The sequence below is a fragment of the Cupressus sempervirens genome, chromosome 4 (assembly GCF_028749045.1).
Source record: "Cupressus sempervirens isolate cs-2001-9-10 chromosome 4, ASM2874904v1, whole genome shotgun sequence".
Lineage (NCBI taxonomy): Eukaryota > Viridiplantae > Streptophyta > Pinopsida > Cupressales > Cupressaceae > Cupressus > Cupressus sempervirens.
In genome coordinates, this window is record NC_143121.1 from 178,210,650 (window position 1) to 178,224,101 (window position 13,452).

General features: G+C 35.9%; 1 protein-coding gene across 2 annotated transcripts in view; it reads right to left on the reverse strand.

The window, feature by feature from the left end:
- LOC149560552 (DEAD-box ATP-dependent RNA helicase 50-like) overlaps positions 1–12,676 on the reverse strand; it is a 131,678-nt gene extending 119,002 nt beyond the window's left edge. For both annotated transcript variants that reach the window (XM_089824737.1, XM_089824738.1), the window contains exon 1: positions 12,458–12,676. In XM_089824737.1, coding sequence (XP_089680863.1) covers positions 12,458–12,650 — 193 coding nt within the window. In that variant the 5' untranslated portion in view covers positions 12,651–12,676. The remainder of the gene's footprint in view (positions 1–12,457) is intronic.
- Positions 12,677–13,452: the final 776 nt, after the last annotated feature.

Here is a 13,452-nt window from a genome sequence, read left to right on the forward strand (position 1 = left end):
TTCTTCTTGTTTGTTTTTTGTTCGCTTTCTAGATCCATCGCCCTATTATACGCATCTGTGTACAATGCTGGAGGCACAATCTTAATTTTCTTTTTCAAATCCAGTTGTAGCCTCTCCGCAAACCATCATTTTTTCAATCCTTCAACCGGTTGGCTCTTCATCTTCCCCACCAACTTTTTCAGTCATCTTGCATAGGCATAGATCATTTCATTATTTCCTTGCTTTATGTTGTATATTTCTGCTACAATTTCCTTATCATCTTGTAGCAGTCAAAACTCTACTATGAACTCCTCTCTGACTTCTGTCCATGCAGTCAATTTCTGCGGATCCACGTTTGCAAACCAATCAATTGCCACACCCCACAAGGTTGTTGGAAACTGACAAATCCAAGCATCCTCGTTCGTGACACCATTTGTCGTCCATATTGTTTCACACATCTTGCAGTGTCTGATCAGATCTGTCGTCCTGTCACCATTAAACTTTGACAACTTCTCCTTTGATCCTACCATTACTACTTTCTTTTAATTTTGAGGTACTTGCTGCATACCCACGCTATCTTGAGCACCCGCGTTGTTCTGCACACCCACCTTGTTCTGTACAACCGCATTGCTTCGGACAGCCATCCTACTTCTAACAACCGTATTACCTGATTAGAAAAAATCTTCCTCAACCGAAGTCGTTCGATTCTCTCCCAGTATCCATTCATCGAGTGTATCGGGAACGAAGAGTTCACTCCACACTCGTGCTCCTTCGGCACTTCGAGCCGTGCGAGTTACTTCCCTTCTATCCGAATTTTCTACCCTTGGCATATACAAGTTAAGGAACTCCTCCCTTGTCTCTTTCATCAAATTCAATCGTTGTCAAGTCTCTTCTAGCAATTCCTTGGCACTCCTCGGTCTAATAGGTGAATGCACTCCCTCCGTCTGTGCTCCTTTGCCCCCTCGGTGCCCATCGGCAATTTGCTAAAGCTTCTGTCTGCGCTCCACCTGTTGTGCTAATATTAAAACTACTTGCGTTGTGCGTATTTCATCCTTATCTTTTATCTTATTCCTATCCTTGTTAAGCAAATTCGGCATTAATCTTCATAATACTTCCTTCATTCTAGGTTTGACTTGCAACGGTGCCAAATGCTTACCATACAAGTAAAAGGATACTTAACGCGTGTAGTACAGTATGATATAACACAGAACTGATACTTTATTCATATACGCAATATGCACTCCAATGCTTACAATATGATTCACATGATTACAATGATTTTCATGATTATCGTGATGCTCCAAAGTCCCTTCCGGATGGTGTACATATATTTTCTCGAAGGGGTGACTCAACCGTCACGTGCCCTTTCGGATACAATTCTACCCGTCAACTACAATATAAAATTTATCGACAACAAACTCTTCCTCACCGGATTCACAGATGGACTTTATCAACAGCAAGAAAAATATACATGCTTCAACATTATATCTACGATAGAGTATGTACATATTGCATGTTGCCTACAAATGTGAAGATATTAAACTCATGGAGATGTGATGGCAATGTATTCATGGGAAAATATACAGATGTGATGTCGTTGATACTCTATAATCAAGAAATATATTCAACCCTAAAAAATCTGAGTTTAACCTGTCATTCGCAGTTAGAAATTGTCTTGCAATATAATTTTTATTTGCAAAGATGAGAAGTGATATATATTTAGTGCATAGTTGGGAATATAGGTTATTCACCAATCTATGATTGGAAGATAATCATAGTTGATTGTCATGCTACTAGTGCATAGAAGTTCCTGTTTTAATTATAATCAAGGGATAGTAAAGAGACATTCATCTTGTGTTTGAATATATCTTTTGGCAGTACTTCCAATTTCATGTGGCAAGAATCCAAGCAAAGATCATACAACTGATAGAAGTTGCTATCACGTGCTCTGTATTATGGTTGTGTTGACAATCACCAAGGACCATCATGAGTGTTGTCAAGTTCTACAACCGTCTTTTCCTTTGCCTTCTACTGTGCACAGAATAGAGGAATAACTAATTATCTAGTCGAAGTTGGATAGTATGGAATTTCAAGAACTACGATACTGATTGGAATATCAAATGCCATAATAGTTGTCTATAGTATGCATACATTAGAGATGGTACGATTCATCTTAATTTTTGTGGAAAGTTGAAGTTACATCCTAATGAGTCTATGCATTATAAAGTGTGACTACTTCGTGTTGAAATTGAACATTACCAGAAGATATGAGCTTCCTGTAAGGCTCTAGTGAATTTCCAAACATATGATACTGTTGAACACATCTTCCACTCATTGCATGATATTCTTAATTTGGAAGGTTGAATATATGCCAAATACTATAGTAATGTATGATCTATGGAAGTTAGTGAATCAAAGGATTGGCACCTAAATGATGTTTTTGGGACAAAATGTATAAGGTTACAGATTCACATGAAACTTTAGACATTGAACATGATGCCTAGGTAAGAGACACTCTCTGTAACAGTAGTAGAGAATGATGGTTCATCATGAATCATTGGACAAAATTCAGAGCCAATAAGTTAGTCAATCAGAGGATTGGCACCTAAATGATGTTTTTGGGACAAAATGTATAAGGTTACAGATTCACATGAAACTTTAGACATTGATCACGATGCCTAGGTAAAAGACACTCTCTGTAGCAGTAGTAGAGAATGATGGTTCATCATGAATTGTTGGACAAAATTCAGACCCAATTGAATTCTTGAAGCTAGATATGCTTCCATAAGAGGGCAGCTAGAGGACCTGCTTCAATGACTTCTGAGGAACTTGGTAATATTGGCTCAGAGGGAGTAGACCATGATGCTACCACCTAAGTCATGATAGATGCATACTCTCTGAGCTTCAGATTCCTCTTATTAGGGAGCAAATAGAGGATCTATTTTAATTGACTATCAAGGATTATATTGATCCAAAGGAAGAAGATCATGTCTAGATGACTTCTCTATTGACAAGGAAACTTTAGCAATCAAGAAGTAGATACATAATACATGGTTGTGAAATTCTTCGTGTTTTGCTTGGAACCAGCAAGATAGCAAAGGAAATAATCTTACTACAGTCTTGTGACCCAGTTCTAGACTAGGATTATGATGTGCTAACATAAGAGAAAATTATTTCATACCCTTGAATAATGTTCATTAGTTAATGCTATAATATTGTAATGACAAATCTTGTATGCTTCTATGATTAACATTTCCCTTTGAGATAGTTTAGTTTTATCAATGTCTTCAAGATGGATCAAGAAGCATAAGAAATTGCATTCAAGGAAAAGAAAACTTAATACTTCAAGCTATGAAGCTGAATTTAAGATGGAAATCAGATTCAGAGGGAGTTTAACAATCTATTAAAGGAAACCATGGACGACAAGGTCAAGAGCTTGATGCATGTACTTGGAGCTTAAAATAGAAGCCACATTATCATGAATGTTTGGTGTCACCAAGCCTAGGGATAAATCCAAAGCTTATTACATTCACTCATGTTACTATGGAATCAAACAAGTAAATTTGTGTATGAAAAATAACTACCATGAATAATGTTGTGATCAAAATAGAGGGAGTTGTTAAAAGACCTGCCAAGTGGATCTTTGGTGACTTTGATCATAGTGACTCATGAAAGTAGACCGTGGAGATGGTTTCTAGACAAGCTACAATATCACTAAAGAATATGTGGCATATCATCTAAGATTGGATGATAAGGTGATATGTTGATCCTAATTCTTTATGTTGATGACCTTTTGAACAGGAGAAGACCATCTCATTAGTCAGTGTAAGAGAGAATTGACTTTTGAATTTGACATGAAGGACTTAGGGATTCTTCGTTACTTCTTTGGATTGGAAGTTCGTCAGAAATGTGGGAACATCTTCCTACATCAAAAGAAGTTTACTATCGATATTCTGAGAAGATTTGGAATGTGGAACTGTCGACCTATGTCTAAGACCTATGGAAATCAACTTACACAAGCTAAATGAAGCAAGCGTTGAATCCAAACTAGTTGATTCCACTTTATATAGTCAGATAATTGGGTCTATGATGTATCTTGTGAATACTCGACCTGATATCTGCTATGCTGTGAATGCATTAAGTCAGTTCATCTGTGAACCTTGTGAAATTCATCTTGTTGCTTTGAAGCATATATTAAGGTATGGTATGAACTTAAAGATGAGAATACCAGCTTGGAGTTACGTGGATATACTGATTCTGATTGGGTCGGAAGTGTAAAAGACCGAAAGAGCACATCAGGATGTTATTTCAGCATAGGATCAGCTATGATCTCATGGATCTGCAGGAAGCAAGCTTCAGTTGCTTAGAGTTCTACTGAGACAAAGTATATTGCAGCAGCAATGGGAGCAAGAGAAGTAGTGTGGCTTCGAAAATTGGTTTCTACCTTATTCTATGAGCCTCTGAAACCTACCACTATTCACTGTGATAACCAAAGTTGTATCAAGTTATCTGTGAATCTGGTATTTCATGATAGATCCAAGCATATAGAAATTCCTTACCACTACATAAGCGACATGGTGGAAAGAAGAGTTATTCAGTTGAAATATATTAATACAGGTGATCAAACAGCTGACATTCTCACCAAGGCTCTTCCTAAAGTGAAGGTTGATCATTTCAAAAAGAAACTTGGTATGGTTGAAATGTAAGTTTATAAGATTGAGTCTCAACTTTGTAAATTTGTATTATTAAAGATGTTTAAAGTGTAAACTCTTTTGCCATATGTGTGATTCTATGATTTATGGGCCTACCCATGTACATTATTAAAAGGTGACAATCTTTTATAATGAAATGTTGACTCTAATATTATAAGGTGATGACTTTATAATTATTAGATTACTATCATGATGAATATCATGTGACTTGATATTCATGGACAAATCATGATAGTCAAAAGAACATGTTGATAAATATCATGTGATGTGATATTTGTAGAGGATTAGTATGTTCATTTTTATCATGGTGGATATTATGTGACATTATATCTATGGATATACCATGATCTCATTTATAATTATTAAGATTACCATCATGATGAATATTGTGTGACTTGATATTCATGGACAAATCATGATAATTAAAAGAGCATATTGATAGATATCATGTGACTTGATATTTGTTGAAGATCAATATGTTCAAACTCATGGTGGATATTATGAGACATAATATCTATGGATATACCATGATATCTTATGGTACATATCATGAGACTTGATATCTGTGTACACACCATGACTAGAAAGAATATCACGAGACTTGATTTTCTTAAATATATCTAGATGATATCATTTTTCAAATAAGGAGAACTTATATATATGCACTTTGTCTTCCCTAGCTAAGAGGGAGTGTTAAAGCATGTAGCTTTGGTCTGACAATAACTGTGATCTGCATATGTATTATTGTTGTATGTGAATCAATGCACAGTTGAAACCGATACATATATATTGAAACTTATTCTGATTCCGAAACTTACTTTGATTCCCTTGATATTTAAATCACTATCAATCTATACTTTATATCGGGTTGCAGATCATAATGATTGGTAATACATTATTAGACTTGTGTTAAGTCTGTAACAAATCAGGCATGATTAGTTAACACCGAATAGGTGTGAGGATGAATGCTCGAATGGAGACATGAGCATTCACCCCCACACCCTTCCACATGATATGTATACTTGATCCGCCTGAATAAACAAGGCATCGAAATCAATTAATGCAAGCACATCAAACGATCGAAAGACATTTCAAGTTCAAGAATATTATATTATCTCTGTTATTTTTGTACTAAGTTCTACAAATTTTGGAGCAAATCTATCCTTTGTCAACAGTGTTCATACCTGCAATAAAATTGTGCATCCGCAAGCCATGAATTTGAAATCTGGTAAGAAACTTTGCAATGTGTTTTGTGTATGCTTCATGTTATCATGCATTAGATTATATATTTTGTGTATGCTTCATGTCTTCACATATTGTGCATATGCTTTCAAACGTAAATTTTATTTGGTTGATCTTAAATAGTAAGACTCAAAGATATGAATTTTCAGATTAATATTCATTTGGCTTGGGAATGAGGCCCAAGTAGAGGATTAAAAAAGAATGCCAACCACAAGTTAGGAACAACCAAAAATAAAGGGGAATCAAGTTGCCATAAACCAGGAAAATGTGATGAAGAAACAACATCAAGAGAATAACAACAAGAATGGAAAGAACCAGATCTGCAAGCACCAAAAAGGGCAATGGAGCAGATAAAAGAGTGTTGCACTAGCAATCGCAGTTTAGTGTGCAATGGGTACACTGTTGAGATATGGAAGTTCAACTAAGTATTTGTCACTTAATGAATCTCTCCCTCTCATCCTCTCTATAACTTATTTTATCTGTCTATCTATCCGTATTTCTCTATCCATTTTTCTCCCCATCCCATCAATCTATCTTCATCTCAGTCGTGAACAGTGGATTCTTCTTGACATCTAATTCTATTTATCTTTAATGTGTTTTTGCATAATTTGCTGCTGCTTGCTTGTTTTGATGTTAAAAATCACAGGCAAAGCAGATAAGAAAACTGTAAGCGTGTGTTTTTTTAACCTCTTTTTTATTTTGATTTGGGTGGGATTTGGGAAGAGAATATGCGGAATAATGGTGGGATGAGCTTGGCAACAACAGCACATATGGAGGAACATAAAACATCTGCTTGTGACTGCTCTTCTGTCGATGGTAATGCTCTTTGGAGTAAGCAGCATTTGGAGCCTAGAACAGCGATATCAACCAGTTGTGGAACCTGGAATCTGGAACTGAGTATGTGCTCTGGAACAGCGTTATCTGCGATCATAACATAGTGGAATGGTGGTTTTGTGCTGAGACTTGGAGAATTTGCTCTCTGGTTGAGCATAATGTGTTTTTCTACTCCAATCTGTTATTTTTTATAAACTGCTCTGGCTTTCACCGTGCCTTTATGCTCTGTGCTTTAGTTTCATTTGCAAAATGGCAATGACTTTAGTGGTCGAGCATGCGAGAATGACAGAGAACCATTATGAGTATGCATTTGTCGTATTCTGTGAAAACAAATCACCGGGATGATTTCAATGGTCTCCATGTCTAAAGCGAAACGTACACCATTGATCGTAAAAATCAGCTCAAACAGCTCATATAGGAAATGCCTTCGGCGTAATTAGGGCAAGAGATAAAAAAAGAAAAGCAATGCGTCTAGCTTGGCTAGACATACAAAAATAATGGAGCAGCTACCAAGAAAGAAGCCTGTAGGAAAGGCCGAAAGGAAATGTTTTTATCTTCCATGAAGTGACATCCTTAAACCATGATATGCACAACTAGGGGTTAATAGCAAGGCATTATAGGTGTCTTCCACTTCAACCTTGCACAAGAAAGTTCCATCATAAATCAATAGAAATAGTAAGCAAGGGGCTATATGTTTTTCCCACTTCAACCTCACGTGATAAAATGCCATCACAAATTAATAGAAAGAATTGGTGAAGATAGGGTCCTAGTTTTTGTAATGTCCCTTGTCAGGACTTAATTTATCTTAGATTTCTTGATTACGGTTTGAATTATAATGTTCCTAATAGGATTAGTCATTTATTAGATTTAAGTTGTCTTGAACTCTCATGTCCAACCTTGTTACTCTTCCAGCTCAAGACAGAAGGAGTAGGTCTCCATCTTAACTCTATCTTACACTTCTCTTTGCTGCAGTCATGCAAGAGTCTCTTTTTCATAACAGACTCTCTATGGAGAATTTTGTCCTTCATTAGTTATTGTTTGCTTTCCTTTTGAATGTTTTACAAAAGATTTTAGAATCTTTCAAGACTCCTAGTTTCTCCTATGGATTTGTTCTGCCTAGTACATGGAACTTTAATAATTGCAAACTTTGTAAGCTCCTTGTCTTGAAATCTTTATGAAGGCATTGGAATTCAAGACGTTGTTAAGCAATTGGGCAATTTCCCTCACCTCTCAACTAGATTCTAACTTAATAGGAATAGCCATATTCCTTCTTATTCCAATGCCGATGAGCTGGAGAAAGATACTAAGAAGAAGAATGGTTCGGATCAACAGATGCACCCAAAGCCCTCTACTTTTAGATACAAGAAAATGTATGATAGCAATTTAGTGGAAGAAACTACAAGCCTTATATGTATTCATCCTCAAAGGGGAGATGATAGACTATGGATGATGAGGCCACTCCACACAGATAATATATAACTCTCAAGTGGATTGACTAGCAATTCAAATTTGAGTGCTATTCTCTTATTAAGTAGTTCATTTTTTATGCTCAATCCATTTGCTATGTTTCAGCACTAAAATCATAAAGTGCCATTTTCATACCAATTGGACTTGCCTACACACTAAAATTTAAAAATTATGAAAAGCCATAAATGTTGGGTGGGTTGAAGGGTCTCTACTAGGGGGTGTAGTTTGTGTTGTGTCTTCTATAATTCTGCCCTTCATTCTACATTTTCAGTTGTGGGAGAGTAATTGAGAAAAAAATTGAGGTTATTCAAGTATCTTGTAGTCATGAAATCAGATGAAGTTTTATTTTTGGAGGTTCATCGTGTCATTAGAGTTGTGTTTCTATCCTTTTGTTGTCAAGCTAACTTCAAAGAATTGTCTGTCTTGGAAACATGGGATAAAGAATCACTGCATCGGGCGAGATCCATTGCCCTATCTCCTTGGGCTCATTCTTGAGCCAAATGACTATGAACAAAAAAATGCATGGTTTCACAAAAATGGCAAGGCCTATGGACTAATATGTGTTACAATTTTTGAGGATTTTCTACATCAAAAAGAGCACACTGAATGCCCTTCGCTGCTTGGACCATTATCCAACAACTGTGTGGAGACCTTGGATCTTCATTTGATGTCCATGTCTCCTTGAGTGCTACTAAGACTTAAAGTTGCCCCATCTTGTGTGGACACATCCTCAAGGGATGATATGTTTATTTAGTTGACATGCATTGATAATCCATCTTCTCCATCTATTGTCACATCTACAGATCTTAGTGTTGATTCTTGAAGTGCTTCCAGTGGCTTGGAGCAATAGGGTATTCATCATCTTCCTAATACAACTAGCTAGGATGAGCATTAGGTATGTTCTATGAGTCTTATCTTGTAGACTTGGAGGACACTAGAGATGATGTTCATATTGTGCTTGATGATAGCTCCTATGAAATTGCATCATCTTCTTCAAAAATAATGAAGGCATCTTCGAATCCTCTAGTCCCTGATCTACATCATTCATTTCGTCACAGTTTCACACTGGTGTGGTGACATTTAAACAGCATTTGGAGAAAACATTGTCTTTGGATTATGTTCTAATTCATTTCCACTAGATCTTGGATTGTCATCTTCATCAAAGTGGCCCTGAACAGATTTGATTGCGGTATCTTTCAACGTCAAGACGGGGACACTCGAGCAAAGTTTAGAGACTTCATTCATGTTGAGTTTTATTCCCTTGTATTATTTTGAATTCATGTTAAGTTTTACTCCCTCATATTATTTTCAAGAATAGGAAGACAACTTATATTATTTGGTTTTGATTCTTCTACGGGGAAGAATGTTATTCAATGGGCTTGGATCATCTCCAACATTCATTGTTAGGCATCTACTATCACTATAAGAGAATCTACATTGAGAGGACATAGTATGGTCTCTCATCTTCTTCTCTTATGGGAAGATTTTTTCCCTCACATGGAGTTTCGTACTTCTCATCTTTATGTAATGTCCCCTTTTTAGCATTCATAGCATGATGTTGTCATTAGCCTATTTCCCCACGCTCCCATAGGCTAACCAGGACATTAAAGGGACTTAGGGGCCATTTGGCCTAGAGAGTTTCAGTTGCAGGTCTTTCTGAGGGGTTTTGAGGCAACTTTGGGCATACTTACTATTTATAGCAAGTCATCTTGGGCATGGGCGGACATCCAGTGGCAACGGTATGTCGATGGTAATTGTTTAAAATCGACAAGAAGACTTGTTTATCACTGATAAGATTTGTTATGCATTGACAAAGTTATTTTATAAAGTTAAATTTAAATATTTAACTTTATTAGTGCATAGAGTATAGTTTGTGGGAAATATTTAAATTAAAAGTGTTCCCTTTATTTTATAACACATTGGAAACATAAGTTACATAAAGGGAGTTATGTTTTATCCCACATTGAGAAACGAAGGATGGAGCCCTTGTGAGAACACTATAAAAGAAATGGAAGAGCTTCTTTTAAGTATCCTTGAAAATATCAAAGAAATTGAAAAAAAATTTGGAGATTATGTCTCAATAGTTTGAAGGACGAAATCCCTTCAAGCTGGAAATCTTGTCGCCATTGAAAGATATGGTCTTGAGATTCAAAAGGGTAGCAGTCTAAAAAAGTAGATACGAAAAAGCAGTCCGAAAAAGTGGAATCGAAAAAGCAGTCCGAAAAAGCGGAACCGAAAAAGCAGGCCGAAAAAGCAGTCCGAAAAAGTAGTTCGAAAAAGCAAATCGGAAAAGCAAAGCAGAAGGGGCAGCATTGAAGAAAATTATTACAGCCATCTACAACCAGGTTCCTTTATTAGTATTGTTTCTTTAGGGTGTTATAAGTTTCAGCTAAAAGTGTGCATTATACCAGCATTATCATTTTGTAATCCATGTAAATGCCAAAAGTCTTGGCCATATTTCATGAGCGTTGTATTAGAAATTTCATTGCAAATTAAGAAAATAATAGTTGCTGGTGTCATTTAAGCAATTCAATATCATTATTTATCAGCTAGTTAATTTGCACACCAACTGTTTGTAAAAATGTCAGTTGGCTGTAGGTGTTCATTTCTCATGCTTAGATCATATATATGCACTGAATATTGTCAAAATTAGTAGCACACTCATGTTAGGCCATTAAGTAGTCCATTTGGAGTCTTCTAGCACAAGATTCTCATTGATGCAAATTGAAAAAGATTCATTTAAAGCCAGCTGAAATACTATATCAGTCATACATCCCTTGCATGTGAATTGTTTAATGAAATTCCTTAAGCTTTCATCAGCATTTTTTTGAGAGCAGATTTGAGGAGGGTCATTACAGTGGTATCAGAGCTTGCTTGCAAAGTGTTTGACGAAATGTCAAACAACTGAAGTATAAAGATTTTTGGTGTTTGAAGAAGTTATAACCTATTGGGGTTATTACACTTTATATGAGCATATTTGTTTACCACAAGGTTCTTTCCTCTTCATTCTGAGGTACATTGTACTTGGGTACCGTATCAGGTCTATGAAAAATATTCTAGTATTATAAATTAACATATAATTTTTATGAGTTTAATATAAAAGCACAGTGGGAAATCAAATAAAAAACACATTGTAAGCAGTGAGGAAAGCACATAAAGAGTTTACAGTTAAACTTTATTCTTTTCATCAGTCAAATATCTCTGTCACGGCCCTAAATCACGCGTCATGGAACTGCATCCCTGCAGTTGTGCATAGTGGAGCTGCATCCCTACAGTCGTGTGCTTAAGCCAGATCCCTGCAGTCACGTGCAGTGACAAATTTGGGTTTGCATTACACAAATGACAGTTCAGATCATGGATTTTGGCAACGTTAGATTTTATTGAAATTCCCCATTTTTTTCTTCAAAATCACAATATTTTTGGCAACTTTATGACAAAAAGACCCCCCCCCCCCCCCATTTTTTCATATACGCAGAGCCAAGTTACAGGCAAGTGTGACTCGCCTAGAGTTTTGACCCGTGAGTACTTGTGAATTAGCAAAGGCTTTGGCGATTTTTTCAACAACAGTTACAGCATGGCAGAAAGATCAAATGAGCACTGATTAAGATTATCATTAATACATGATGAAGAGACAGTGAAGATATCAAGCATTATCTTTGGAATGTAGCTCTAGAAACTACAGCTGCGGTGCAAGTTAACGATTACATGCTTGGCTCAGTCTCACTAATCAGAGCCCAACTAGAAGAACGAACGATCCAGCTATCACGAGCTTCGTGTCTCTTAATATTTGGCCTTTGGCCTTCTAGATTTATGACTAGAACTTTCAAACTTAACCAAACAAAAAACGTATCTCGTCCAAAATATCGTTACACTAAAATTTAAAGTATTATTCCAATTCCCATAAAAAAAATTGTAAAAGTTGCCAACTATTTTCCATTTTCCAAATTTTAAGATACTTAAAAATTTAGAAACTAATTTTCCAAATTTACGCCACCGAATGTAAATACTTATTTTAAGTACAATTTATATAAAGAAGATTCTGATGTCCATCACAAACATAACCTAAGATAATTCACAAATGTGATCCACGGCATAATTTTAGGTGATTATAAATTTGAAGTAAAATAAACTACAGCGGATAATTACAGAGTAACGAAAATAATTCTCTGCCTACTTAGAGTTTACTGTGATTTTTACAAAGCAGTTAGAGTTTCACAACTTACCTTTTTTGGCTCTCAATACGTCCGCGCTAGATTCTGAATCCGTGAGGCCATTCTTTCTCGTAGAAATTATTTTTCTGGACGACAAAGAAATCTTCCAGCTTAATCCGGCGTCCTTCTGAACAATTGTGGAGGCATTTTGCGGGGCGGTGGGGAAAAAAATTTGAACATTCGCTAAAACTACACTCTGCATCATCAAACTAGTCAGAAAGGTTTGGCAACGATCTTAAATTTCCGTGGTATTTTGCTTTATAGTTGGATGATCTTTGTCCAGTAAATAGGGGTTTAAGAGAGGGTTTTCGTGCCGCTCTGTGGAATTGTGGATAAGCAAAGCGGTGGGTGTTCTAGCACGTTGCCTCTTGATGGGCAATTTGGCCATTTTAACATAACTAGCACTTGCACCCCAACGAGCAAGGGGTATGCCGATAGTGACAAGGTGAAAGTATATATAATATAGTTTGTCACGTTGCCTCTTGATGGGCAATTTGGCCATTTTAACATAACTAGCACGTGCACCCGAAAGAGCAAGGGGTGTGCCAATAGTGACAAGGTGAAAGTATATATAAGATAGTTTGTCATGTATATTTTTTCAGGCATTTAATACGATATGAAAGGCATGTAAACAACATAAAAAAATATAGTTACATTTATATTCTTAAATTCATATAGCAAATGTAGAAAAGAAACACAAAAATCGAAGATAGCTTCATCCGTACAATTATACTCTAATAAGAACCATTGAATACAAAAAATAAAAAAATTCAAGAAAGGAATTAGGTACTTTATTGTGAAATTTTACATGTTGACAAGTGTTTGTTTAATAACCTACAAATCAAAACAAAATAGAATACAATTATATTTATTTATTTATTAATTATTAATATCATACAAATCAAAATAAATAAGAGTACAATTATTTTTATTTATGTTTTATCAATTAAAAATTATGATGAATGATAGTATGTGTATAGACATCACATAAAGATCACTTTTTTGGG